At 38.9% G+C, this 27235-nt stretch overlaps 1 protein-coding gene across 1 annotated transcript in view; it reads right to left on the reverse strand.

Moving 5' to 3' along the window:
• Window positions 1-824: 824 nt before the first annotated feature.
• LOC126204404 (aldo-keto reductase family 1 member B1-like) overlaps window positions 825-27235 on the reverse strand; it is an 88721-nt gene continuing 62310 nt past the window's right edge. The window contains exons 5-7 of the mRNA XM_049938782.1: window positions 25392-25595; window positions 9495-9643; window positions 825-1006 (exon numbers count right to left, since the gene is read on the reverse strand). Of these exons, the coding sequence (XP_049794739.1) occupies window positions 964-1006; window positions 9495-9643; window positions 25392-25595 (396 nt within the window). The 3' untranslated portion in view covers window positions 825-963. The remainder of the gene's footprint in view (window positions 1007-9494; window positions 9644-25391; window positions 25596-27235) is intronic.

A 27235-nucleotide genomic window follows, 5' to 3' on the forward strand; every position in this document is an offset into this window, starting at 1 on the left:
GACAAGTTGTACTGTAGTACAGAGGCAACATTAAACTGTAAGTACACAAAAGATGTCTAGGTATGTCTGTTCAAACATCAGAGGAAGGCAACAACATACCATTTACAACTGGACCATGTTCAGTAAAGTACTGCACATGATGTTCAAACCAGTCTCTGGATTGATGACAACTTTACTTTAGTGGCTAACTTCACTTCTCACCCAACAGCACACACAGCTAAATTTTGGACTCAAAATATGTCACATGAGAATTATCATTCCTCAGAATTCACATTTTTGATTTGGTGAAATGACTTGCAGATAGACCCTAGTCTTACTAAACCATAAGGTGATTTCATTAAATATTTATTTATAGTATATAATTGTTTTACTGCTCTGTAAATTCATTCATTCCTTATTAGTTTAGCTTTCATATCATTCTCACTCAGTTCATTGCAGTTGGTTCTTCCATGATGCTGAAAATTTCTCAGTGTCATACTTACAAAATGACAGTGAATTAGTTTCATTCTGTGTAAGGGAGTGAGAGCATATTTGTGTAGGTGTTGTTGTGGTGGTGGTGGTGGTGGTCGGGGGGGGGGGGGGGGGGGATGAGTGGGCAGGCATACGCTCATATGTGTCTTCCCAGCCACCACTCCACATCTGCTATGTGTGATCATGGGTTGATTTGCTCATTCCATTCTATGTAACCAAAAGTTTTTCATTGTCTCACTAAAGAGGTAAATATAACCACATTACAATCTTTATTATAAAATACCACAGATCACTCCTTACATATGTGGAACTGATCATTGACACACTAACAAATATAATATATGAAAAAAGTATTTATAGAAATATCACAGTTAGGCAGCATAAGGGCCCTGGTAAATGAAGACAAAAAAAATAAATCTGTAATGCTCTACAATTTGTTGGAAATGAAGAGTCAAAACTTTCTTCATTATTTTATTAGCTCTTTCTTCTCCATCAGAATTCGTCATGGAAAGGATAATATTTTGAATGTTTTGCCCTGCAGGTGAAAGAAATTTTCATGAGTTAATAACCACTTACTGCTTAGTGTACATCATCATGATCCAATTGCGCTAATGTAGACGAGTAAATGGAATCATTTGATAAAAATAAATTTTTACAGTAATGCCTTGCTGATAATATATTAATATAAAATGTTGACATAATAACAGCAGATGATTAACAAATGAAAGGAAGATTAGTGTCTGAAATTTGTTATATACTGGAGCAATAAATAATGTTGAAAGATACACCTGCTAGAAAAGAAGAGAGACAATATGACTGTAGCAGTAGAGATACAAGTGAGTGTGAAAGGGAAATGCCAAGTCATACATGGTGTTCTGTAGACTACAATATGTGGGACATTTCTTTTGTTTGTGAAGATATTTATCTTTTTTAAAAAAATACACACAGAATTTTCTGCATTACTGATAAATAATTGGAGTATATGTATACATATAACTACTTAGCTGTAATATAAAAAATATTTTTCAGTGTATTAATAGGCTAATAAAATAATTCTTATACTTGGCATGCTTTTATTCTTTGCTATCATAGAGAATAATATTCTGGAAAAATGATTGGAGAATTAATGTAGCTTTTTATAAGAGAGTAAAGGACTGCAAATTTAGAAATAGTAAGAGGATTTACTCTAATGGCTTCTTTAGATACAGGATAGCTAATCAAGTGGAAGATTTCTAAATTCCCAATAAAAACTACTTATATGTTATTACAGAAGAGCAGTTGTTCAGTTTTTTAACAGTTCTTGGCTGTTGTGTATGAATACTAGTGTACATTATAATGAGTTAAAGACTTGTTCAGTTTTTTAACAGTTCTTGGCTGTTGTGTATGAATAGTAGTGTACATTATAATGAGTTAAAGAGATATGCATTAGTCAGACACGTAATCAGTTGTTTTATCTACTTATCTATGGGTAAATAGAACACTAGTAGGCTTCAGTTTCTACTTGTTGGTTCCCAAATTATGGTTAACTTTTACTGATACAAGAGGATAGATGACTTTGTGTTAGGCAGATTCTAAAGCCAGTTCCACATGATCAGCTGCAAAGATTGCATTTTGCACACCTGTCATGAATCAGACAGTGTCTGTAGCCAGTGCACCATGTTCCGGGCACTGACTGCCAGCAGAGCATCCTCAGCAGCAAGCCACTTTCATGCTCTGGCCTACTTCTGCAAGGTAATGACCCAATCCTTGGACACTGATCACCCTTCAAGAAATTTCTATATGATGCAAGAATGTGGCAGTACTACCTCTTCCTCATAATCAGCCTCCTGACCGTGGTATTTATACCAGGCAGGGCCAGTTAATAGTCATTGAACAGCTAGGTTTTGTTATGATGCCCAGCCTGCCACGAAGACAAAGATGTACCTGTGACACAGTCACAACAATGTCACTAGGCGATGAACTCTTGACTGCTGGCTGATTGCTCAGGCTCTTGGCAGCCCTGCACTCTGCTGCCATCATGGGTCTACTCAGCTGGGATCCAGCTGCCTTCCTATATTTAGGGGCTTGAACTGAGGCACCTCCATATTACCCTTTGCCTCTGTGGTTTGACACAGCCAACTTTAGATGTCCATCCACTGGTGCATAGGCTGGGGCACTGGCTGACACTACCGTCACTTGGTCACATGCCACAGGACCATGGCAAACTCCGTGGCCAGGTCTGCTACAGGCTCAGTTTCATGACAATGGGACCTGACACAGCATCAGCAGATGCTCAGTATGCACTGTGAGGACACATAGTCAGAATATGATGCAACAGTATATTTGCCGCACTCACCAAGGTTCCAGGGATCGAGATCCATGACCAAAAAGACTGAATGGTCATAAATAATAAACAATAAATGGCATTTTATTCGGCCAAGAAGACTGAATGGTCATAAATAATAAACAATAAATGGCATTTTATTCATGGGCTGCCTTCTTCTCCTGCACCCACATCCATATTTGGCATAAAAGCTTTCACCCACTCCCAACCATGCTGTCACACACCAATCACTCAAACTTGAGAGACATTCAGTAAGCAATTCATCACTTCTTTCTGCAGCTGATTTTGGTTGAAAAAATGCAGAATTTGCTGTGGTACATCACAGAATATTCCTCCTTCAGCCCCTGATAGGTGGCAGAACTTCGTGAAGCATTCTGCATTCCAAGCAGATAGCTGTCATTGAATTTCTTTTAGCAGAAAACCAGAGCATCAAAGATATTTATAGGTGCTTGTAGAACATCTACGGAAACCTGGCAGTTAGAAAAAGCATGGTGAGTCATTTAGCAAGGTGTCTTTCATTATTGCAGAAATGTCTTGCAAACCTGTCCAATCTGCCATGTCCCGGTTGAGGGCACTCAGCTGTGAGTCCTGCACTTTAGAATGCATCCCCAAGCAAACTAACTGGGCATTTTCATTTGATTGACAGATCACAATGAAGCATCTCGCTGCATAAGTGGACATCTCTGTTGGTAGTGCTGACACTCTCATCCACCAGCTGAAGTACTCATTGGGTTCCTCGCTGCCTATCAGAAGACCATAAAGAGCAACAAAGGACTGTCTGTGCCAGATTGCTTATGCAGTACAAGGCTGATCATGACAATTTGTTGTAAACATCATCATAGGCAATGAGACTTGGATTCATCAGTTCAAACTACACTACTGGCCATTTAAGTTGCTACACCACGAAGATGCCGTGCTACAGATGCAGAAATTTAGCCGACAGGAAGAAGATGATGTGATATGCAAATGATTAGCTTTTCAGAGCTTTCGCACAAGGTTGGCACCAGTGGCGACACCTACAACTTGTTGACATGAGGAAAGTCTCCAACTGATTTCTCATACACAAACAGCAGTTGACCGGTGTTGCCTGGTGAAACGTTGTTGTGATGCCCCGTGTAAGGAGGAGAAATGCATACGATCGTGTTTCCGACTTTCATAAAGGTTGGATTGGGGCCTATCACGATTGCAGTTTATCGTATACTAACAATGCTGCTAGCATTGGTCGAGATCCAATTACTGTTAGCAGAATATGGAATCGGTGGGTTCAGGAGGGTAATACGGAACGCCGTTCTGGATCCCAACGGCCTCGTATCACTAGCAGTCGAGATGACAGGCATCTTATCCGCCTGGCTGTAATGGATCGTGCAGCCACGTCTCGATCCCTGAGTCAAGAGATAGGACGTTTGCAAGACAACAACCATCTGCACAAACAGTTTGACGACGTTTGCAGCAGCATGGACTATCAGCTCGGAGACCGTAGCTGTGGTTACCCTTGATGCTGCATCACAGACAGGAGTGCCTGCGATGGTGTACTCGACGACAAACCTGGGTGCACGAATGGGAAAACGTCATTTTTTCGGATGAATCCAGGTTCTGTTTACAGCATCGTGATGGTCGCATCTGTGTTTGGTGACATCGCAGTGAACGCACATTGGAAGCGTGTTTTCGTCATCGCCATACTGGCATATCACCCGGAGTGATGGTATGGAGTGCCATTGGTTACACATCTCGGTCACTTCTTGTTCTCATTCATGGCACTTTGAACAGTGGACGTTACATTTCAGATGTGTTACGACCCATAGCTCTACCCTTCATTCGATCCCTGCGAAACCCTACATTTCAGCAGGATAATACATGACTGCATGTTGCAAGTCCTGTATGGATACAGAAAATGTTCGACTGCTGCCCTGGCCAGCACATTCTCCAGACTCTCACCAATTGAAAACGCCTGGTCAATGGTGGCCGAGCAACTGGCTCGTCACAATACGCCAGTCACTACTCTTGATGAACTGTGGTATCGTGTTGAAGCTGCATGGGCAGCTGTACCTGTACACGCCATCCAAGCTCTGTTTGACTCAATGCCCAGTCGTATCAAGGCCATTATTACAGCCAGAGGTGGTTGTTCTGGGTACTGATGTCTCAGGATCTATGCACCCAAACTGCATGAAAATGTAACCACATGTCAGTTCTAGTATAATATATTTGTCCAATGAATACCCATATCATCTGCATTTCTTCATGGTGTAGCAATTTTAGTGGCCAGTAGTGTAGAAACAAAATGGCAATCTATGAAGTGGTGACACACCACCTCTCCCCTGAAGAAAAAGTTCAAAGCCTCACTCTTAGCTAGTAAACTCATGTTGATAGTCTTCTTAAAACATAAAGGTATTATTCTGTTTGATGTCCTCCTTCATGGTGCAATGATCACCTCTGAAACGTACTGTGCTACCCTCAGGAAACTGAAGAAACAACTTCAGAGTGTTCATCACCACAAAACAAACTTCTCCTTTTCTATGACAATGTGAGTCCTCACACAAGTCTGTGCACCCAAGTGGAGCTTACAAACTTCAATGGACTGTGCTTCCTCATCAACTGTTCAAATGTTCAACTGTGTGTGAAATCTTATGGGACTTAACTGCTAAAGTCATCAGTCCCTAAGCTTACATACTACTTAACCTAAACTATCCTAAGGACAATCACACACACCCAGGCCCAAGGGAGGACTCGAACCTCTGCCGGAACCTCCTCATCGACTCTACAGCCTGCATCTCACACCTTCTGACTTCCATACCCAGTAAAGGATGCACTCCATAGGAAACAGTGCATGGATGATGGGGAACTTACTGATGCAGCAAAATGTTGACTCCAATGTCAACCAATAGAGTGGTACTGTGGGGGCATGCAGGCCCTCACAGTTAGACAACATAATACTGCTGCTTTGAACAGCGATTACATTGAAAAATAGGGTTTTGTAGACAAAAGAGGGGAGAATAATATGGTGTATTAGAATCCTGAATAAAACCAACCTGATTTCAGAAAACATATTGCATTACTTAATGTCAATCATATACCAGTGCAATGTGATTTTTATATAAGTATGACATGTGTCAAATTCTTTCAAGTTGTTCATAAATTAGAAAGAAAATCTAGTTTTCTGTTGGTAAGGCTATTAGAAAAAGCAGAAAACAAGAAATAGCCATAACATGTAGTAGAATTTTTTTTAAGGAAAATTGTTTATTGGTAGGAAGAGAAAGAGCTGGTGCCAGTCATAGATTAGAACAGTGCTATCATATGACGTAAAACGAGTGACAACACTTGTATTGTTGGTTGCTCAGGAATGTGAGGTTACATATGAAAAATAATATTCATTCTGAAAGGAATGACAGTCAAAATTTTATAGGTCTGAAAGTGTTAAAGTTACTTGTTTACACTGATGAGCATGAAGCAAGTCATCCAAAATGTTTTCCATCCAAGAAACGTAAGTGGTTGTAATGGTAGTAAATAAAAGCAATTCTGTATGAGTTGTGTTATTCCCTCATATATCAAAAGGAGTAACTAGTCATGTGCATATGGTGCTGGGTACATAATTTTTCATATTATATTCAAAATATGAAGATATTAGGTCACTCACAAAATTTATATCTCCTGCATACCAGATATTCTCCAAATATCTGAACAGCAAGACTATTCCGCAATAGTTTTCCGCAGATGTAGAAAACACCTCATGTATCATATCAGCTCCTACTTTCAAAGTTTCCACTGAAAAGAATAAGAGAGAAAAATCTTTCCCTCAAGGGGAACATCCAGCACACATTCTAGAAGAATGTCTGTCCCTGAAACCTTTCCTGGTTTCAGGTTGTGAAGGATGTTATACTTGAATAGTATGCTGCAAAGAAAGCTTCCACAGTGGAGGAGCTACATTTCACTACATTTCAGTAGAGTTTAGTTATCTCAAGATGAGTTGGCTGTCAGTGAGTAGGATTGCATTGTCTTGGGTTTGCAGGTTCCCTCTTAACTCCTGACCCTGTCACATGTTCAAGCTGTGTGGAGCCCTTACACAGTAATGAAAGAGTTACATGGGTAATCAGTTCCCTGGCTCATTGCTGATACCACTTGTCCTTAATTTCCCTTATTACAGTGTGACATTTGCTCTTCAGGTCTTGGAAATGTTCCTTCTTAACTTCAGAGGATGGATTTTGGGTGAGGTACAGATAGACATCACTTATAGGCAGTGATAAGGCTTAAAATTTCTTCATTATTTTTATCAAACCAGTCCTGTCATTTTCGTTTTGTGGAATGAATTGTTTCTTCTTGGCGGCTATTCAATGATGTTTTGCATTGTGACCCACTGTAGCTTTAATTCTCTTGTGATGACTGGGTGATGAGTCAACTTGTCTCAAATATTGGTCTGATTTTCTGTCACAATGACTGCATTTCAAAGCTGTTATGTGTCATATTTATTTCTACAGATGTTTATTAAATGGTCAAAAGGTATTTGGTCAATGTAAACCTAAGTCAACTGAAAAGAAGTTTGCAATCTGTCCAACAATCATCAAAGTTTGTTACTGTATTTGTGATGAGGACATAGCTTACTGTGTTGTTTACATGATAGCACAACCAATAAAATGACAGTGTCTGCAGCATGGCAGCATCCATGTAGTCTTGAAGTATTCTGATAAATGGAATCACTGTTAGTGTTGAGCAGCTCAAACTCTACACACACTCAAAAATAGCAATCTGTTGTCATAGCAGTTTCCCACTTCCTGTTTGTCTATGATATTCTCTCACATCTGATCATCTTTCCCCATTCTAATATTAAAATCACAAAGTAATAAGAATTTATCTCCAAAGAGCATCTTGTTGAAAACAAATAGGTGTACACACAATTTTTCGAATGTCCACCATAATTTAACATGGGGGCATATGAGGAAATGAGTGTGTGGCATATCAGAAAGATGATGATTTTAAGTTGTTAGGCTGGACTTAAATTTGACTTCTGATTATTAGTCTACATTTTCTAAGTTGTTTTCCATGTGGGGTGGGCAGCAGTGCTCCTAAAGAGGCTAGCCAGTATCCAAATGCAGGACTGAAACCCTTGACCTTCAAGAGGACATATTTGTTTTTGCACATCCAGGCATGTGGGGTATTAGCACTCCACCTTCTACAATAATTTATAATTTCTTTAGGAATCAGTTACATATTTATGTTTATATGATTCATTACAGATATACATCTTTTATGGCTAATTGTGTCCCTCAGGATATATATATAGACACACACACACATACACAGGCTGGTTTTTTACACCATTTGGAAAGATTCTCTTTTCCTAAGAAAACCTCAGTTTCTGAATTTCTTGCTTCCTCACTCCCACTTTCGTCTTCCCTTTCAGAGTTAGTAGATAAAGTGAAAATGGCACACCTATTCAAAATGTTAAAGGAAAGGGGAGGGAAAAGGAAGGTCCAGTAAACAAACACCTAGAGCTGCCATACCATAGAGCTCTGCAGTGCGCTACAGCACTATAAAATTCTGCAATGGGGTCCCAAATACCCCAGTGTACCCACTCAAAGATTAATAGCCATGGGTCTAAAGGAGACAACAATTACATATATGCCACCAAAACCCCAGGCCAAAAACTGAAACTTTCTGTTTCACTCAGCACATATCTCTGTCACCCTTGTACCATTTCCATTGAAATGTCAAGAAAAAGAAAAAAAATTAAGAGAAGGAAGACAGAAAGAAACAGAAGAAGAAAGTGACATAGGTTTGACTCTTTTTTAAGGTGATCACAACTCTCAGGAAATGACACACACACTGTGATACTGGAACCATTTACTGCACCCCAAGTAGCATGGAATAGGCAGTATCCAGTGTCAAAACAGCAATTGACTGCCATAGACTTGATAATACTTTAGTTATTCTTTCATAGCCAGTTCATCTGACAGGGCCTTGCCATTGATAACCAAGTAAAGCTAGTGTTTTCTCCTCCATTTACATGACAACTGGACACTTGGAAATGACTTTGCCCCAGTTGATCCATAACTGCTTATTTGGCTCAGTCTGATTTGCAGTTCTCCTGAATATCTACACGGTGTCACCTATTAGGCACTTGGAAAAACCTCAGTAGAGTTGAAGTCACCACCAGAGTGTCTCACATAGATTTATGCCCAGCGTTTACTTAATTCAGAACTGCATCCCCAAGCAAACTAACTGGGCATGCAGGCTGTTATATGCAAGAACAGCTCAAAATCAAAATCCTGAGGAGTGTAATATGTAACTGTGAGTGGTATGCTGCTGCAGTGATCAATGACAAAGAAGATGAAAGTATAAGACTGCAAGGAAATAGAATGTGAGTTGTGAGGAATAATTCAATCAGAAGCTTGATGACTCAATACCTAATCTTTAAAATAAAATTTTATACATTCTGTACCAATTTCTCAAATGTCAATATCTCTTCTTATCTGGAATTTATGTGATGGGTTATCAACAGTTAGTTGAACCTGTTGAAAGCCATTAATGACTTATACACATGCAAATGTTCGCCAAATTTTAGTCTAGATGTAATCACTTGGAATTCACTTAAGAAAAATTATTTTTTTGTTTGAAATAAAATGTTAGCATTCTCCACAAAGTGCAGAATGCAGTAATTATAGACATATAGTTCATTTCTAATTAACCTGAATTCATGGGGCAGACTTACTGAGCATGTGGGAAAACCCTGTAGTTTTTGTTCAGTTTACTGATGTCTGTTACATCATCATTACTGAGCTCAAAGTCAAAGATATGGATATTTTCCTCAATCCTCTTCTTGGTGAAGGACTTTGGAATTGGTACAGTTCCTAGCTGAAACTGCAACAAAATACAGAATTAAATATTTACCAGCCTATTTTATGGTACTATGAACTAGTATTAAATTCTATTAGTGTTACGTTACTCCTACTGTAGAGACCAAGAAATATTGATTGGAAGCTCGTATGCACCAGGGATGAAAAAAGATCACAGTATGTTATTTCTCACACCATTATCAACTGATTTCCTTCTACTTTTATTCCATAACAGCTTGAATAAAGAGCACATTAGTGAAGTTCACTTTATCCTTATCCTTCATCTGTTCACCTTTTATTTCATCTCCATTGACTTGTTTGTAAAATATTGATAATGTCATTACAGATTTGATTAGCATAAATATGTAAATGTCAATCATAGACATTAGTTGATGGTATTAAAAGAAACAGCAAAGAGAAAATAACTGAAGAGAAATTCATGTTTGGCACTCAGAAAACAACAGAAGAAAATTAGAAGACATTTTGGCACAGTGCACTTAGTCAGCAATCTGTGTGATGTAGCTGTAAAATGACACTAGCTGTTTAGGCTTTAATATTTCTTTTACAGAATGGTCTATCAGTACTTGGAGGAACACAGACATGTTAGAAACTGAAATACACAGCACTAATGTTCCACAATAATATTTGTTTTATAGTTTGTTGTGAACTAGCATCCAGCTTCCTGGGCTGTCATAAGACAAGACTAAATGGGTAACCATAAATTATCAGTGAACATTTATAAGTGTTCAAAGATTGTTTTTTCCAAAGATATGTGACCTTTTGTAACTTTATATTGGTAAATGAACTGCTATCAGACTGAAATTCGCAAATAAATTATAAAAAGTAATTTTTAGATTATTTTATACTCAAATATTAAAAAATATAATAATGTACAGGCCAAAAATAGTACACATATGAGTACTGGCACAGACTGGTATGTTATATGTACAAAATAAGTGGTGAATGTGATGAACAGACAAAAATAGATGGATAGATTGGGGAAGAGGGGGGGACGGGAGGGGGGGGGGAGTCAGTGGAATGTGAGTGGGAAACATTCATACTATTTATGATAAGGATATTGTCTTAGAGTGAGAAACATATGAACTGGCTGCTGCTGCTGCTACTTTAGCAAGGATGAATAATGGGACTGTAATTGGCCATTAAGGATTAAATTAAAAGAAATAACCAAATAAATTGCGTAAAGTAATGGTTATAGTCGTATCCCAATTGATAACATACTTGTTAGAGGGAAGAGAAAGAAGATAATAGTACTCCTGTGCACTCTTCAGAAGGCACTAAATCATTCTTACAACAAATAGGGCCCCATGTTAAATGTAGATAAGACTTCACACATACTTGCCAGCAAACTAAAATCTAGGAAATATAATCAGTTTTTTATATTAGTAATACTGTTGCCAGCATTCAACAGTAAAAGCAAGATTACACCTTCAGAGTAGACTGGAATTTATAAAATTTGCTATAATTTTTGTGGCAAATTATATGTTGCTCAGCAAGGGAGTGCTATACAGGGTGATTCAAAAAGAAAGAACAGATGTCAATTGTTTCTTACATACAAGCTATAAAAGATAGAAACACATTGCACATGTCACTTGTTAGAGGAAGGTTCAAAGTTTCGACACAGCTGTGTTGTTGTTTGTTTGTAGCAACATAGATTGAAAGAGGTGGACAACAAGATCTTGTTCATTGCTTTTGGCCTCCCAGATCATCAGACCTCACACCTAGTGATTTTTCTCTATCCCAGCTGTGGCAGCTACTCTTCAAGGGCTGAGAGATTGAATTGTTGAAGCTGTTGATTAGTTAACAGGAACTTGTTGATTCATCAGTGGAATGAAATGGACTGCAATTTCAATGTTTCTCAGGCAATGAATGGTGTTCATGCTGAGTACATGGAGTAGAGTCTGCGTGAATGTAAAACTTTGAATCTCCTTCTTTCCAGTGACATATGTAATGTGTTTCTATTTTTCATAGTTTGCCTTCTGATATTAAATGTAATGTTTCCATAGAGGAACTTTTATTTATTTATTTATTTTATTTTGATCCAACATCAACTGATTACAAAAAGAAAGGTTTTCTTGTTCCAGTCTTCTGGATAAGTCAAAGCCTTACTTATTAGAGTTACATATTATTGGCTGGCACTTTTATCTACACAACTTTTTCTAAATTTAGTTGAGAGAACAGAGTTACATATATGGACTGTACATGAAAAAAATTTGTTATTGCCATACTTAAAATTAAGGAATCTACAGTTTGTGACACAGTATTCATATCTGACATTCAAATATTTACAGTTTGTGACACAGTCTAAGATCTGAGATTACATATATTTTTAGATAGATGGTCTTCCATCTTATGAGTGTACTAAATCTAAAAACTCATCTATTGAATATACAGGATTGTTTAGGAGCCACAATTTTAATTTCATTTTTAGTTTTGTAATGGGCAATATGGAGATATTAGGATGGAAGCAATTCAGTAGTTTTATGCCTGCATCGTGAGGGCTTTTCTCATAAAGTGTTGTTCTATGAGAGATGATGTGGGGTCTCTCTCTGTACCTCTAGTGTTGTGATCGTGTATTTCTTTATTAAGTGTTTTGTTATTGTTTACTGCCATAATGATTAAATACTGACATCTGGCTATTAGTGAACACCAATCACAGAATACTGACTAAATCCTTAATAATTAAATTCACTTCCATCATTCACACTCACAGCACAGATCACAGCAGCAGCCAGTTAATGTTTTTCTCGCCATACAATAATGTGTTTGATGTAAATATTATAACTGTCCTCCAACCACATTTTGTTGAGTGATTTCTCTCTCTCTCCCAAACTCCCACCCTGCCTTTGTTGCCTGTTTAGCATGATCACCATTTATTTTGTCCATATAACATAGTAGTAGATTAGAGATTAGATTAGATTAGTACTTGTTCCATAGATCATGAGTATGACACTTTGTAATGATGTGGAATGTGTCAGGTTAATAAAAGGTGTCTATACAGGATATTACATTACACAAAATATAACTTTTTTTTTTGGAAGGGGTTGGGGAAATTACCCACTTACTATATTAAAAAATTCATCCAATGAGTAGAAGGAGTTGCCATTAAGAAATTCTTTTAATTTCCTTTTAAATGCAATATGGCTATCTGTCAGACTTTTTATGCTATTAGGTAAGTGACTAAAGACTTTTGTGGCAGCATAATTTACCCCCTTCTGAGCCAAAGTTAGATTTAACCTTGAGTAATGAAGATCATCCTTTCTTGTAGTGTTGTAGCCCTGTACACTGCTATTACTTTTGAATTCGTTCGGATTGTTAATAACAAATTTCATAAGTGAATATATATATATTGTGAGGCTACAGTGAAGATCTCTAGCTCTTAAAATAAATGTGTGCAGGATGATCTTGGATGAGCTCCAGCAATTATTCTGATTACACACTTTTGTGCAATGAGCACTCTTTTACTCAGTCATGAGTTACCCCAGAATATGATGCCATAAGAAAGCAGAGAATGAAAATAGGCGTGCTAAGCTAATTTAGTCAGATGTATATCGCCAAAATTTGCAATGACCCTAATAGCATAAGTAGCTGAACTCAAACGTTTCAGCAGATCCTCAGTGTGTTTGTTCCAGTTCAACCCCTCATCATTGCACACACCTATAAATTTCGAATATTCTACCTTAGCTAACAATTTCTGATCGAAGTCTATATTTATTAATGGTGTCATTCCATTTATTGTGTGGAAATGTATATACTGTGTTTTGTCAAAGTTTAATGAGAGCCCATTTGCAGAGAACCACTTAATGATTTTCTGAAAAACATCATTTACAATTTCACCAGTTAATTCTTGTCTGTTGGGTGTGATAGCTGTGCCAGTACTTACTTGAGTACCATTTTTGGCTTGTACATTCTTGTACTTTTAATCTTTGAGTGTAAAATAATTTAATATTTATTTGTGCAGGATTTCTTTGTAAATTTCATTACACATGTTTTTTTATATAAACATATAGTCATAATATGTAACACAGCTTTGGAGAAACAACCTTTGTTCAGCTTCAGAATCTCACTATTGTGTAGACTACCTTTTTTTAGTCTTCTGTTATCTGATGATGGACCAGAAAGCTAAAAACCAGTTCACAACAAACATTAAAATAAATATTATTTCAGAAAATAAATACTATGTATCTTAGTTTTTAACTTTCATATTTTCTCACATCAAAATAAGAATGAGACATACATTATAAACAATCTTTGATGTCTCATTACCAATGTCCCCAAATGGTTCCCTATCACAGTGCTTGGACATAAAGGGAATATTACCTACCAGTCCACTCTGTAAAGTAATGATACATGTAACTGCCACATAGGACTCATCAATGGTGTTACATATTTAATAAATTTTCTTGACTTTCTTATATTATTTTACTCCATCTTCCTATTTTAACTTCACTTGATGAAACTCTCCTCACACATTTCACCAAATACTTGGGGTGTAGAGTCACTGATAACAGATAACTTTGACAAACATTTGTATGACTCCAGTGTCCCAGCTGACTATGTTGTGGTAGCATTGCAGCTCGAATGGGGCAATGGGTGAGGGGAGAGAGAAGGTAGGACCTGGGAGGGGGGTTTCGTGAAGGGTGGCTAATAGCTGGGAGGGGGAGATAGCAAGTGCAGTGAATAGGATTGGTGCACTGGTAAGCTTGTTCTGGCTGCCGGCAGTGGAAATTAGGTGCAGCAGATGATGACACGAAAAAGTGGATTGCTAGGAAGAAATAGAATAGAGGAAGATGGGGACTGTAGAGCCATTGGTGTGAGTGCAGGGTGAGTGTAATTAAGGTCATGGGGCAAGAGTGGAAGCATGTGTGGGGCAGGAGTTAGCAGAGATTGTGGCCAGGAGCGTTAGGAGACTGATGGATGTTTTGCAGAGACAGTTCCTATCTGTGTAATTCAAAGAAGTTGGTGTGGCAGGCAGAGATTCAAAAGACTCAAGTCATGAAGCAGCTATTGAAGTCGAATGTGTTCTACTCAGCAATGTGTTCTACCACTGGATGATCCACTTTGCTCTTGGCCACAGTTTGACCCTGGACAGTCATTCGGGCAGGCTGCTACTTGGTGATCATTGCCACGTTAAATGCTGTGGACTAAGACTGATATATGACAGAAGCAAGATGGCAGGTAGTATGAAAATTTGGCATGTGGCTCCACAAAGAAATGTATTTTAGCATTGAAAGCTACAGTGTGCTAATCGTAAACACACAATTCCAAATCTGAATGAACATATGTCCAATTTACAGTTTATTATCAGTGTACTAAAGATGGGTATCACAAAACTGCAAAAAGAAATTAGTGAACTGAACTCTTCAAAACTGTGTCATGATAATTTGACTCTGACAGAGTAGTGGATGGAAGTAAAGTTAAAAAGATGCAAACAGAAAATTGAAAATCTACATAACTGTGAAAGGAAGATAAAGATCCTTCAAAGTCAGAGTGTGATAGTGTTGTGGCCAAATCAAGTGAAACAGGTGTAAACACTAAAACATTTGCAAAGTGTGAAGTGAAGAATTCTGCTCAGTGGAAAACTGTAGACACAGATAAGATGTCACAATGATATGGTAAATCTAGAGAAATGGCTATTCATCTGGACAGTCATGCATGCAATCTTGCAGAAATCTTACAAATTGATTTCAATGTGAAAGCATGTGAATATGTTAAATCTGATGTCTACATGCATGAAGTTACAAAAAACATCAAGCAGGGCAGTTCAGATAGCAAAAACGGAAATATTGTGTTGTTTGGGGTGCTAATGATATTTACAGAAATGAACTGTTGATTGCAATCCACAATCTTAAGCAGTTTCCGCACTATGCAAGTAATAAAATCGTTATTGTAGCAGGAATACCACACAGACATGATCTCATGCCTATTTCCTGTGTTAATTCTGAAATTAAAAAGGCAAACAGGCTGTTTCACAAGATCTGTAACATGTGCACAAATGCCCATTTTCTTAGGGTGGACTTTCTGCGAAGGTGTAATTATACTAAACATGGATTGCATGTGAAAAGAAGTGGCAAAAAATTACTCAGCAAAAAAATCAGCCAACCATTAGAAAAATACAGCTGGCAAGAAAACTGTCTGTACAAACCTGCCATCCCAGTAAGGTAACCAAAAAGCAATGGTATAGAAAAAGCAACCTCAGGTGAAGTGACCACAGAAACAAAAACACCAGAAGCAGTAATTCCAAATGAAACGGTGAAGCCTACACAAACTGTAATAACAGAAGAAACATCTGCCTTAGTCTCAACAGAAACAGCTGACCATTCATAACCAACTGCTTCAACATCTCAGTGCTCCACAACGGCAACATCTTCTTCAGGTGTTTAACCGTATCTGGCTCCAGGGTGACTTCCCTTCTCAGTGGAGGGATAGCATTGTGGTTCCTGTCCTTAAACCTGGTAAGAACCCCCTATCTGTTGACAGCTATCGGCCAATTAGTTTGACCAATGTTGTTTGTAAGTTACTTGAACGGATGGTAGTCCATCGGCTCAATTGGGTCCTCGAATCTCGGGATCTATTGTCCCCTTACTAGTGTGGCTTTCGAGAGGGACAGTCTCCAATCGATCATTTACTCTGCTTGGAATCCACAGTCCAGCAGGCTTTTTCCCAGCGCCGCCATTTGGTTGCAGTGTTTTTTGACCTTCGCAAAGCCTATGACACGGCCTGGCGCCATCACATCTTGCTTACCCTTCATCAGTGGGGTCTTCGGGGCCCACTCCCGATTTTTATCCGCCAGTTCCTGATCCATCAGTCATTCAGAGTCCGAGTTGGTACTGCTTTTAGTTCTCCACGGACCCAGGAGACAGGCATCCCACAGGGTTCTGTCTTGAGTGTCCTTCTTTTCCTCATTGCTATCAATAGACTTGTGGCCTCTGTCGGTCCCTTGGTCGTCCCTGCCCTGTATGTGGATGATTTCTGCATTTGGGTTAGTTCCTCCTCGATGGCATCTGCAGAACGGCAGCTCCAGGTGGCTATACGGCGTGCCTCTGCATGGACCCTCTCACACGGGTTTCAATTCTCTCCTTTAAAATCGCGGGTGGTCCACTTCTGTCGCCGTACTACGATCCACCCTGATCCAGAGCTCTATCTCGCTGCACAACGATTGCCTGTGGTTCCACAGTTTCGTTTCCTGGGTCTTCTTTTCGACAACAAGCTCACTTGGCTGCCCCATATCAGACTCCTGAAGGTAGGATGTTTCCGTAAACTCAATGTCCTTCGCTTCCTTGCCCACTCCTCTTGGGGTGCGGACCGTTCCCTCCTCCTCCGTCTTTATCGTGCTCTAGTTCTGTCTCGTTTGGACTATGGTTGTCAAGTTTATGGTTCAGCTGCTCCTTCCACACTGCACGTGCTGGATCCAGTCCACCATCGTGGTATCCGTTTGGCCACCGGTGCCTTCCCTACTAGCCCTGTTGATAGTCTCCTGGTTGAAGCTGGGATCCCCCCCCCCCCCCTTTCTGTTCGGCGGTCCCAGCTTCTGGTGTCTTATGCACTCGCTATCCGTTCCTCTCCCACTCATCCTTGCTATTCTATCCTGATCCCAGACCAGGACGTCGCCCACCCGACTCCCGCCCTCGGGCGGGTTTACCGGTTGGGCTGCGCCTTGCGTCTCTTTGCCGTGATTTTCAGCTTCCTTCTTTGTCCTGTCTTCCTCGCTCCCTCCCCTCTACCCCTCCTTGGTTAGTTCCTCGGCCTCGAATTCGGATGGATCTCCGCCGAGGTCCGAAAGATTCCATCCCCCCGGTGGTGTTCCGTTCCTTTTTCCGCCAAATTTTATGGGAGTTTCGGGATGTTGTTGTTTTTTACACTGATGGCTCTAAATCTGCTGATCATGTTGGGTATGCCTTCACGTCCTCTGTTGGAACGGAAAGTCATCTGCTGCCACCTACATGTGGGGTGTTTACTGCGGAATTGATGGCAATTTCCCAGGCCCTTACCTTTATTAAACAGTCCCAACACAACCGCGTTTTGTTATGTACGGACTCGATGAGTGGCCTTCTTGCTATTGACCGGTGTTTTTCGCGACATCCCTTGGTCTCTGCCATCCATTACCATCTCGCTGATATTCACCGTGCTGCTTGTTCCATTGACTTCCTTTGGGTCCCTGGCCATGTGGGTATCCCGGGTAATGAGCTCGCTGATCGTTTGGCTGGGGGAGCAGTTACTTACCCCCGTTTTCTGTAATCCCCCCTGCAGCGGATTTACAGCTTCACATCAAATCCCACTTAGCACAGTCATGGGCCAATTCTTGGGAGGCTACTCCCCTGTCTAATAAACTTCGTGCAATTAAGGTGACACCAGGCCCGTGGCGTTCTTCCTTTCACCTCTCCCGAAAGGACTCGACCACACTGTGTCGTCTCCGCATTGGCCATACCAGGCTGACCCATGGTTTTCTTTTGCGTGATGAGCCACCCCCACTATGTGGTTGTGGAGCCTTCCAGTCAGTAGCCCACATTTTGGTTGAATGCCCCCTTCTTTTGGCTCTGCGTGATAAGTACAGACTCCCCCGCACTTTACCTTTGCTGTTGGCTGACGATTCCCGGATGGTCTCTCTGGTTCTCGGTTTCCTCCGGGAGAGTGGTTTTTATTCTCAGTTTTAAGGTTTTTAATCTCTCTCTGGTGTTGGGGCAGGGCGGTGAGTGTTTGGGTGTCTCCCACTGTAAGCAGTGTTCGGAGATTCCCGATTCCCCTCCCTGACCGACATCCTCTTTTCTTCCCCTTTTACTCTGTTTTTACCCTTTTTTTTACGGCTTGGTTAGTCTTTTTATTCCCATACGTACTTTCTCCATTCTAGCAGTTGTACCTTTTACGTCACAGGTGGTCTTGCCTATGCTGCTTCAGCATAGTGTTCGTTCTCTTGCCGACTTCCCTCCTTTTGTTTTTTACCAATGACAACATGACTGCCCTTTCACAATTTTACCTTTTTCCGTTTTATTGTTCTGACTTTACTGAGATGTCCCATTAGCGGAATGGAGCCTATTTGAAACAAGGGACTGATGACCTTGCTGTTTGGTCCCTTAAACCTCAAACAACCAACCAACCAACCAGAAACAGCTGAACTGCCATCAATTTCAGGAACATCAGAGCAGACACCAACAATAACTACAAAAGCTATAGTTTGAACAACATCTAAAGCAACACCAGCAAAAGGAGAGAAGGTGACAGAACAGAAGAAACAGGGTCAAATACGGTGCACAGGTGGATAACAGTACCACCTACCCATTCAAATGATTTTTTAGTCAGAGGCAGATAGAAGGGAAAGCAAACAAGATAAATAGTCATGGCACCTCCTGTGATCTGAAAAGGAACAATGGAGAAGCAAAATCACCACACTGTGTAATAAGTAAGTTTCAAATCCCAAAATTATTTGGAAATTTCTTGATGCTTCAACAAAACGTGCAGTCACTGACAAATAAAGTGACTGAACTTTTGGTTCTTCTAGAGACTGAACTAAAATTTGTTACTGTACTTTGCATAACAGAGCATTGACTGAAAAACTAAAAGTGTTAAGTCTGCAAAATCTTGTTTTAGGTAGCTATTTCTGTAGAACTATTCATATCCATGGTGGAACCTGTATGTATATAAAAAGTGGTATAAAATTTGCACCTATTCATTTCCTGAAAGATGTACCTAAAGAAAGAATTTTTAGAGATATCTGGAGTTGAATTAGTAGCTGAAAATGTATCTATTATTTGCTTGTATAGGGCTCCAACGGGCAACATGTTACCTTTTCAGCAAGTTTGGAGTCATACCTCCACATCTTAACAAAAAGGACAAAAATACCATTATATATGGAGATTTTAATATTAACTTTCTGAAAGAATCAAAACACAAAATTGATCTTTTGAACCTTCTTTTAACTTTTAATCTAAAACCTAAAATAGAAGCAGCAACACCATTAATAGCAACAACAGTGTCAACAATGGATGCAATATTTCCAAATATGCCAAGTAAATACAACACACCAACTTTCAATGCAGGCGTTGGGGATCACAACACTTGAATAATTTCTGTAGAGCTAAAAAATCATTGTCAACTTTCAGAACAGTCTGTTTCAGCTGTTGTTAAGAGCTACAGTGAACAAAATGTAAACTCCTTTCGGTACTTCCTAACCAGGGAAAAATGGGAAGACGTTTACAACATCGCAGACACAAATGAAAAGTTTGATGCTTTCAGTAACATATTCTGCTATTACTTTGAAATGTCCCCCCTCCCCCAAAGAAAAAAAGAATGGAGATACTACAGAAAAAAATAAAAGTTATTGGCTCTTGCCAGGCATACTGATATCACTCAAGAAAAAGAGATTTCTATATGAAGTATCAAAACAAATAAAAAAACACCAGATTTTGATGCTTATTTTAGGAGATATAAGCATATCCTAGATAAAGACAATAAAATGTCTAAGGAACTGACAAATGAGAATCCTGTGAAATGTGCCCCAAACAAAATGAAGACTGTATGGGACATAGTAAGAAAAGAAACAGGAAAACAATGTGATGAACACTACAATATTGACCTACTGGAAAGCTCAACCAAAATATCAGACCCAAAACAATGCAAACAAAATTTAACTCTTACTTTACACAAGTAGAAGAAAATGTTATCAAAACTCATCCACCAAATGGTAGGACAGTCTTTTATTTATATCCATCAGATGAAAAAGAAGTATCAAATGTCATTAGAGGACTAAAATCAAAATTCTCATCTGGCATTGATAACATCCTTGATTGTATTTTAAAGAAATGTTCAGCAGTAATAGCAAACCGCTTTGCAGGTGTTTGTAATTCCTCACTGGCTTCTAGGTTTCTGAAAAGTTAAAAATAGCGAAAGTGAGGCATCTGTTTGGAAAGGACCACAGAACAGAGGTAAAAAATTACAAACCAATCTCTGTAGCATCTGGCTATTCTTAAATACAGTGTGTCCCAAAAAGAATGACCTTATTTTAACTTGTAATAATATTGAGACAAATGTCACTAGGTAACTGAAACAGCACTAGATGTAATTGGCATGGTCTAGAGTTTCAGAAAAAGCCTGCTAGGTGTCACTATGAGCACTGACCTGGAACGTGCAGCCAGTCTCGTGCAATATGGTGTCCACACAGCAGAAGGCGTATTGTGTTATCAAATTTAGTCGTACTCAATTAGTGATCACAGTTCAGTGGACATTTCATATTCGATTTTGAGCTAAACCACTATCACCAAAGAACATTCGACAGTGGTGTAAACAGTTTGAAGAAACAGGGTGCCTCTGTAAAGGCAAAAGTCCTGGCTGGCCATGCATTCCTGAACAAACAGTGGAACAAATCCGACAAGCATTTGAGCGGAGTCCCTGCAAGTCTACCTGTTGTGACTGACAATTTCATCTATCAGCAGGATGGAGCATCACCACAGTGGCACAACAACATGCACAGTTTCCTCAATGCTAACATGCCACAACGTTGGATAGGGCGTGCAGGACTGCGAGACCACTCTTGGCCTCCTAGGCCCTCGGACTTAACACCATGTGATTTCTTCCTGTGGGGATATGTTAAACAATGTGTTTATGTTCCTCCCTTATCTTGTGACATTGATGAACTAAAAACCAGAATATCAGCTGCTGTAGCTTCAGTGACAGAAGACACCTTATGTTCAGTTTGGGATGAATTCGGCTATTGGCTAGATGTCGTCCGTGCACCCAATGGCGGACATATTGAACATTGATAATTAAATTGAAACCCTTACCTGCGGAAAGATGTTGTTGATATACATCAATGGGGACAGCTGAAAATGTGTGCCTCGACCGGGACTTGAACCTGAGATCTCCTGCTTACATGGCAGACACTCTATCCACCTGAGCCACTGAGACAGAAGTTTATAAAAATCCATCATAAATGTTCAATATATGAAGATGGTATCTGTTACCAAAAGAACAGCTACCATTGATGGCCATGCAGTTTCTCTAGAATGAAATGATAATTAAATCGAAACCCTTAGCTGCCAACAGATGTTGTTGATATACATCAATGGGGACAGCTGAAAATGTGTGTCCCTGCAGTTGTACTATCCTCTGTGCCCTCAGTGGTTCAGATGGATAGAGCATCTGCCATGTAAGCAGGAGATCCCGGGCTCAAGTCCCAGACAGGGCACACATTTTCAGCTGTCCCTATTGATGTATGTCAACAATGTCTGTTGGCAGCTAAGGTTTTCAATTTAATTATCATTTCATTTTAGAGAAGCTGCAGGGTCATCAAAGGTACCTGTTCTTTTGGGAACAGATACCATCTTCATATATTGAACATTTATGATGGATTTTTATAAACTTCTGTCTTTTCAGAGTAATTTAGTATGCAATTTGTTGGTGTTAAGCCCTTCTTCCTAATAAATAATTCTATTTAAAATCGGGTCATTCATTTTGGGACACCCTGTACTAGAAAAAAATATTTTATAAGAGGCTGATTCATTTTATAGACGATAATAACTTCTCAAAATCACAGCACGGTTTCTATAAATGTAGGTTCACAGAAACCATCTTTGATATTATAAATGATGTGGTCAACAAACTCTTCCCAGACACATATAAAATTTGCAAATGACATCAACATCTGAAAAAGAGAAGACTGTAGATGAATTGGAGAATGAAATCAAAGTATCCATGTTACAGAAACAGTCTTACCATAAATGCAGAAAAGGCAGTGACTATGCATTTACATACAACACAAAGAATACACCTCTCAAGCCCTGTCATAATGTTATCTGGTAAGAAATTTGGAAATGTAAGCAGCACTAAATTTCTTGGAATATGGATCCAAGAAAACCTAAAGTCGAGCAAACATGTAAGCTTCATCAATAAGAAATTAAGTACCATGAAAATTCTTTCTGGCTGCATTACACAACAAAGATCAAAAAAATATACATTACACACAGGTGTTGAGTTATGGCATAATTTTTTTGGGGCAACTCACCTGCCAGCAGAAATTGCTTTATTGTCCAAAAATGAATTATAAGGACCATAGGAAATGCAACAACTAGAAGATCATGCAGGACACTATTTAAGAAACTACAAATTCTTCCACTACCTTGCTTATACACTTTGGAAGTTATATGTTTCATTAAAAAAATAATGGTCACTGAAGACCAACTAGTACAAAAAAATGAAACTTCATAAGTACAATGCATGACAGAAAATGGAACTGCATAGTGAATATCCAAAAAAACAAAACTTAGACAGGATGGGTCCCTACTAGCAGAGCAAAAAGTTTACAATAAGTTACCATACCACATTGAGATACACAAAAATTTAAGGAATTTTAAAATGGTTCTAAAAATGTATCTTTTAAATAACCATATTATAGTGTTGATGAATATGTACAGTCTTATACTATATAGCAGCTAGCTGCTTTCTAAAATCTGGATGAGTTCCTGTAGAATACTTCAGTAACACAATCAGTGTTGGTGAATGTCATATAAATTGTAAATATTTTCTAATCTTTAAATCTGTACCATTTGTACAAGTGCAAAAGCTGTAAACAAATCATGAACACCCCACAAAAACTGAAAGTATTACTCTGCTTTTACGATTATTTAGAGTAATTGTTATTAATTCATAAGAAAAGTGTCATGATTTAATGTAAATTTGTTCCCTTTTACAAAAAAAATTGTAAGCTATAATCAACACAATGATGTAAAAATCCTGTTGCTTTTTTAATCAGAAAACTGATAAAAGTTCTTGGAAAGAGCATGAAGACATTAACCTGTGTGTATAAATTTGCTCACAGTTTTATGTATGTAAACTTATTCATGTTTAAGTGGATATAGAATTCATAATCTTCACATAAATTCACATTTCTCATCTGATCATTTCACAAAAATTGATTTGTCCAATATCACTTTATAACTATGTACAAAAATGATGAAACAGACCAATAAATAAATAAAATATGTCATGTTTGAGATTTGCCTCTGGCTGGACAGGAGAAAAATCTGCTAGGTGGGTTTATCAGACCTAGGTCTTCCACCATGATATGACCCATGTAGTATGGGGTTAAGAGTAGGTGTGGCATAATGATGGACTAGGTCATGAATGGTGGAATATCACTTTGGCATGCAAAAAAAATGGTTCAAATGGCTCTGAGCACTATGGGACTTGACTTCTGAGGTCATCAGTCCCCTAGAACTTAGAACTACTTATACCTAACTAACCTAAGGACATCACACACATCCATGCCCGAGGCAGGATTCGAACCTGCAACTGTAGCGGTCGCGCGGTTACAGACTGTAGTGCCTAGAGCCGCTCGGCCACCTCGGCCGGCTTTGGCATGCACAGAACAACTCTATTATGTAACACCTGTATTCTGTCCAAATCTACTGTTCTACCCAGCAATTTGTAAATGGGAAAATTATTACATAGTATATTGGTTTCAGTGATGTATTAGACATGATTCTGGACAGCTGCCTAAGCAAGAATAATTTACTGCTTATTTTTCTACACATAACATTTTCCCATCAAAGATTTACATCAATTAGTTTTTTATCTGTATACAAAATTCCACATACATTATTTATAGACCTGAACTATGACTTTCTTGCTTTGAATGGTTTTAAAATATTTTAGTCACAGCTTAGCACCATGTACTGAAACATGTGTTACCTCCTCATTGTCACTATAAAACAACAGGGATGTGTAATTTGTATAAGTAATTACACAGGCATTACAATGTTATACGTAAGGTTAAAAGAAAATCTCAGTATTGAGTCTTGCATTATATATATAATTTTCTTTTTTTAAAAAAGAAAAGGTAGGACAGAAACTCAAGCAATGTGTGTCCGATATTGCATGCTTCAGTTTGTCTGAGAGCAGTGCAGGATTGGCCAGGTCAAATGCCTATGTGAGGTATTAAAATATGCCCACTCTATTCCACCCTTCATCTACACAGAAATAGACTTTGTGTAAGAATTCTATAACAATTGTGTTTTTTGCAATATTTTTAATTAAATGTTGTGTTATGCTAGAAGATTGTTTCTTGTCAAGAAGGTACTACACTGGGCCGGCACCACTGACTCAAAGATCTTAGTAAATGTGGAAATAAGTGATTTTTCTCTCTAGTTTCATAGTTCCTCCTTGGTTTTACTTTATGTACTAGCCTCACTAGATCCTTGTCACTGCCCTGAGAAACAGAACAGTTGATGTGATATGTCATCATTGGACCACTATATTTATGCACTTTAATCACTGTTATGGAAAGACTACCCCACCTCTTAAATGTTTGTTTCTTATGATTTATGTATGTAAATGATTAACATACAGTTACAATGTCTCTTTTACATTTGTATCATTTTCCTGTTTTTGCATAATCATAAACTGTGCTTGTAGCCATGAGAATTATCTCATCTGCGTGTTTTTACTTCAGTTAATAATACTTTTCCATGTATTTCAGTCCAAAATTTATGTGAAATGGTGATCAATGAAATGTGAGGAATAACTTGATACTTGCATGTAGGACTGATAGCTTGTTGAGAATAAACAATCAAATTGTTGGCATGCTAATAATAAACACATATAAGATAAGGGGAACCTCTCTTTCCACAGACAAAATGAATATTGAATAGATGATGTTGGCATTTCAATTATTTGATTTTGAATGTAAATGGCAGCAACAAAATATAGATGATGTTTGTGAATTCTTATTCTTATATCTAATTCCTTCTGCAGATGTTATTTCTTACCACATATCTAAGAACAACTTGGGCTACTGTCTTCTTGTATTTGGCTGCAAGAAGTTTCAGCTTTGGATTTTGTAAGAGAGGTAACCCCCCTCCTGGCATTGTCATAGATGGATTTGCAAGAGGGCTGTAGGCTGTTACTACTATATCCCTCTGCTTGCAAAACTCTATCAACTTCTTCTGGTTCAGATAAGGATGGCACTCAATCTGTAACAATGAAAGTAGAATTTGATGTTTTATTTGATTATAGACATTTCAAGTACTCAATATTTCAATGTCAAATTTTAATGAACCAAGATTTGAGGTTTTTAAACAAAATGACTTTTTGAGACAATTCTTTCTTGAGCAGAATTAGTTTGAAAATATGCCATACATTGTTTTTGGAGAAAAACTAAATACAATAAAGTACTTTAAATCCACTGCAGTTTCTATCAGTTCTTGTTTTTTATCTTTTTAAGAATAATGTTTTTACATTAAAATTTGAAAAACATGAAATCCCAGGAAAATAGTAACCCTGACAATCTGCTATAGTAAAAATAAACCAGAACAGATATGATTTTCCAAAGCACCATAATTTGCCATCTTGTAAGTCACTCAAATAATAACTAAGTTTGAAACTCGGCTATGTAATGATAGTGAATGGTAGACGACACTGTGATGTGGAGTTCACATCACATTTTAATAGAAACTTGATACATACAGGGACACATGACATAACACACTCGAGTTACAGAGCAAACTGATCTGCTACTGCCAAGTGTCACAGATAAACTACAAGTCATTTTCTCTGGCGGTGCTAACATTCCCACAGTGTCCCACCCTCCCCAGTAGCATGGTGTGTAGGTGATGACCAAGTGGGAGGCCAAAATGTTGGAAAGGCTGGTGCAGGGTGTAGATATGAGAGTCACAGAAATTGGCAGGTGCTTGAATGGTGCGGACCACATGGGTGAGCTTGGGAAGGGGAGGTGGGGAAGACATATCTGCTGCTGTGTGTATGTGTGTCGGGTTGGTCCTTGAGGAGCTCACTATTCAGAGAGGGAGGGCGAGAGTGGTGATGGCCCGGCGGCCGTTATTGGTGAAATAGCTGCAGAGTTGTAGGGTTGACATTATCAGGTACAGTGAAAACTTTTAGTACTTTCAACATTGCAGCCCAATCAGCAATCATGATAATCTAATATATAAGAAACTATCAGCTTTGATTGCGGCTGATAGTTTCTTATATAAAAGTGAGAACTTCCCGGAAATGATGTACTGTGATCTCAGGTGAGTCCATGCTATCAGTGGGGATCCCTGTAACTACCAGCTCCTTGTCTGTAACCATGAGGCTAAGTTTCTCCAGCCAGAAGCAGGAGACATTGAGTAGAGCCTGGAAAGGATGGAGTAACAAGGGGAAGAGGGTCAGGGGTAATGAGGGGGGGGGGGGGGGGGGGGGAGCTGCCATGAGGGTAGAGTCTGTATAAGGTGATTTGTCAATGAGATATTGGTCAATTAATGGAGACTGTGACTGGCTTGTCATTAAGGAGACTGTAATAAGTGTTGGTGTCATGTTGGAGAACTGTACATGGGTCCGAGAACGTGGGCTGGAGTGCCGTGTGAACAGCATTGTCACACAGCACAATGTTATCAAGGGATATCAAGGGAGGGCGGACGATGGGGGACATGAAGGTTGGCAATGTGATGCCAGATGCTGTTAACCAAAGCAGAAAGCAAGGTTGGTGGTCAGAAGAGACAAAATTACAGGGGGGAGATAGTGACTCACCATATAAAATCACAGCTAGTGAGCCACTGACGTCTTGTTTATGCACTGTGCAGATACTGAGCAGCAACCACGAGAGTGCGTCAGACCA

This window comes from Schistocerca nitens, chromosome 9, assembly GCF_023898315.1.
Source record: "Schistocerca nitens isolate TAMUIC-IGC-003100 chromosome 9, iqSchNite1.1, whole genome shotgun sequence".
Taxonomy (NCBI): domain Eukaryota; kingdom Metazoa; phylum Arthropoda; class Insecta; order Orthoptera; family Acrididae; genus Schistocerca; species Schistocerca nitens.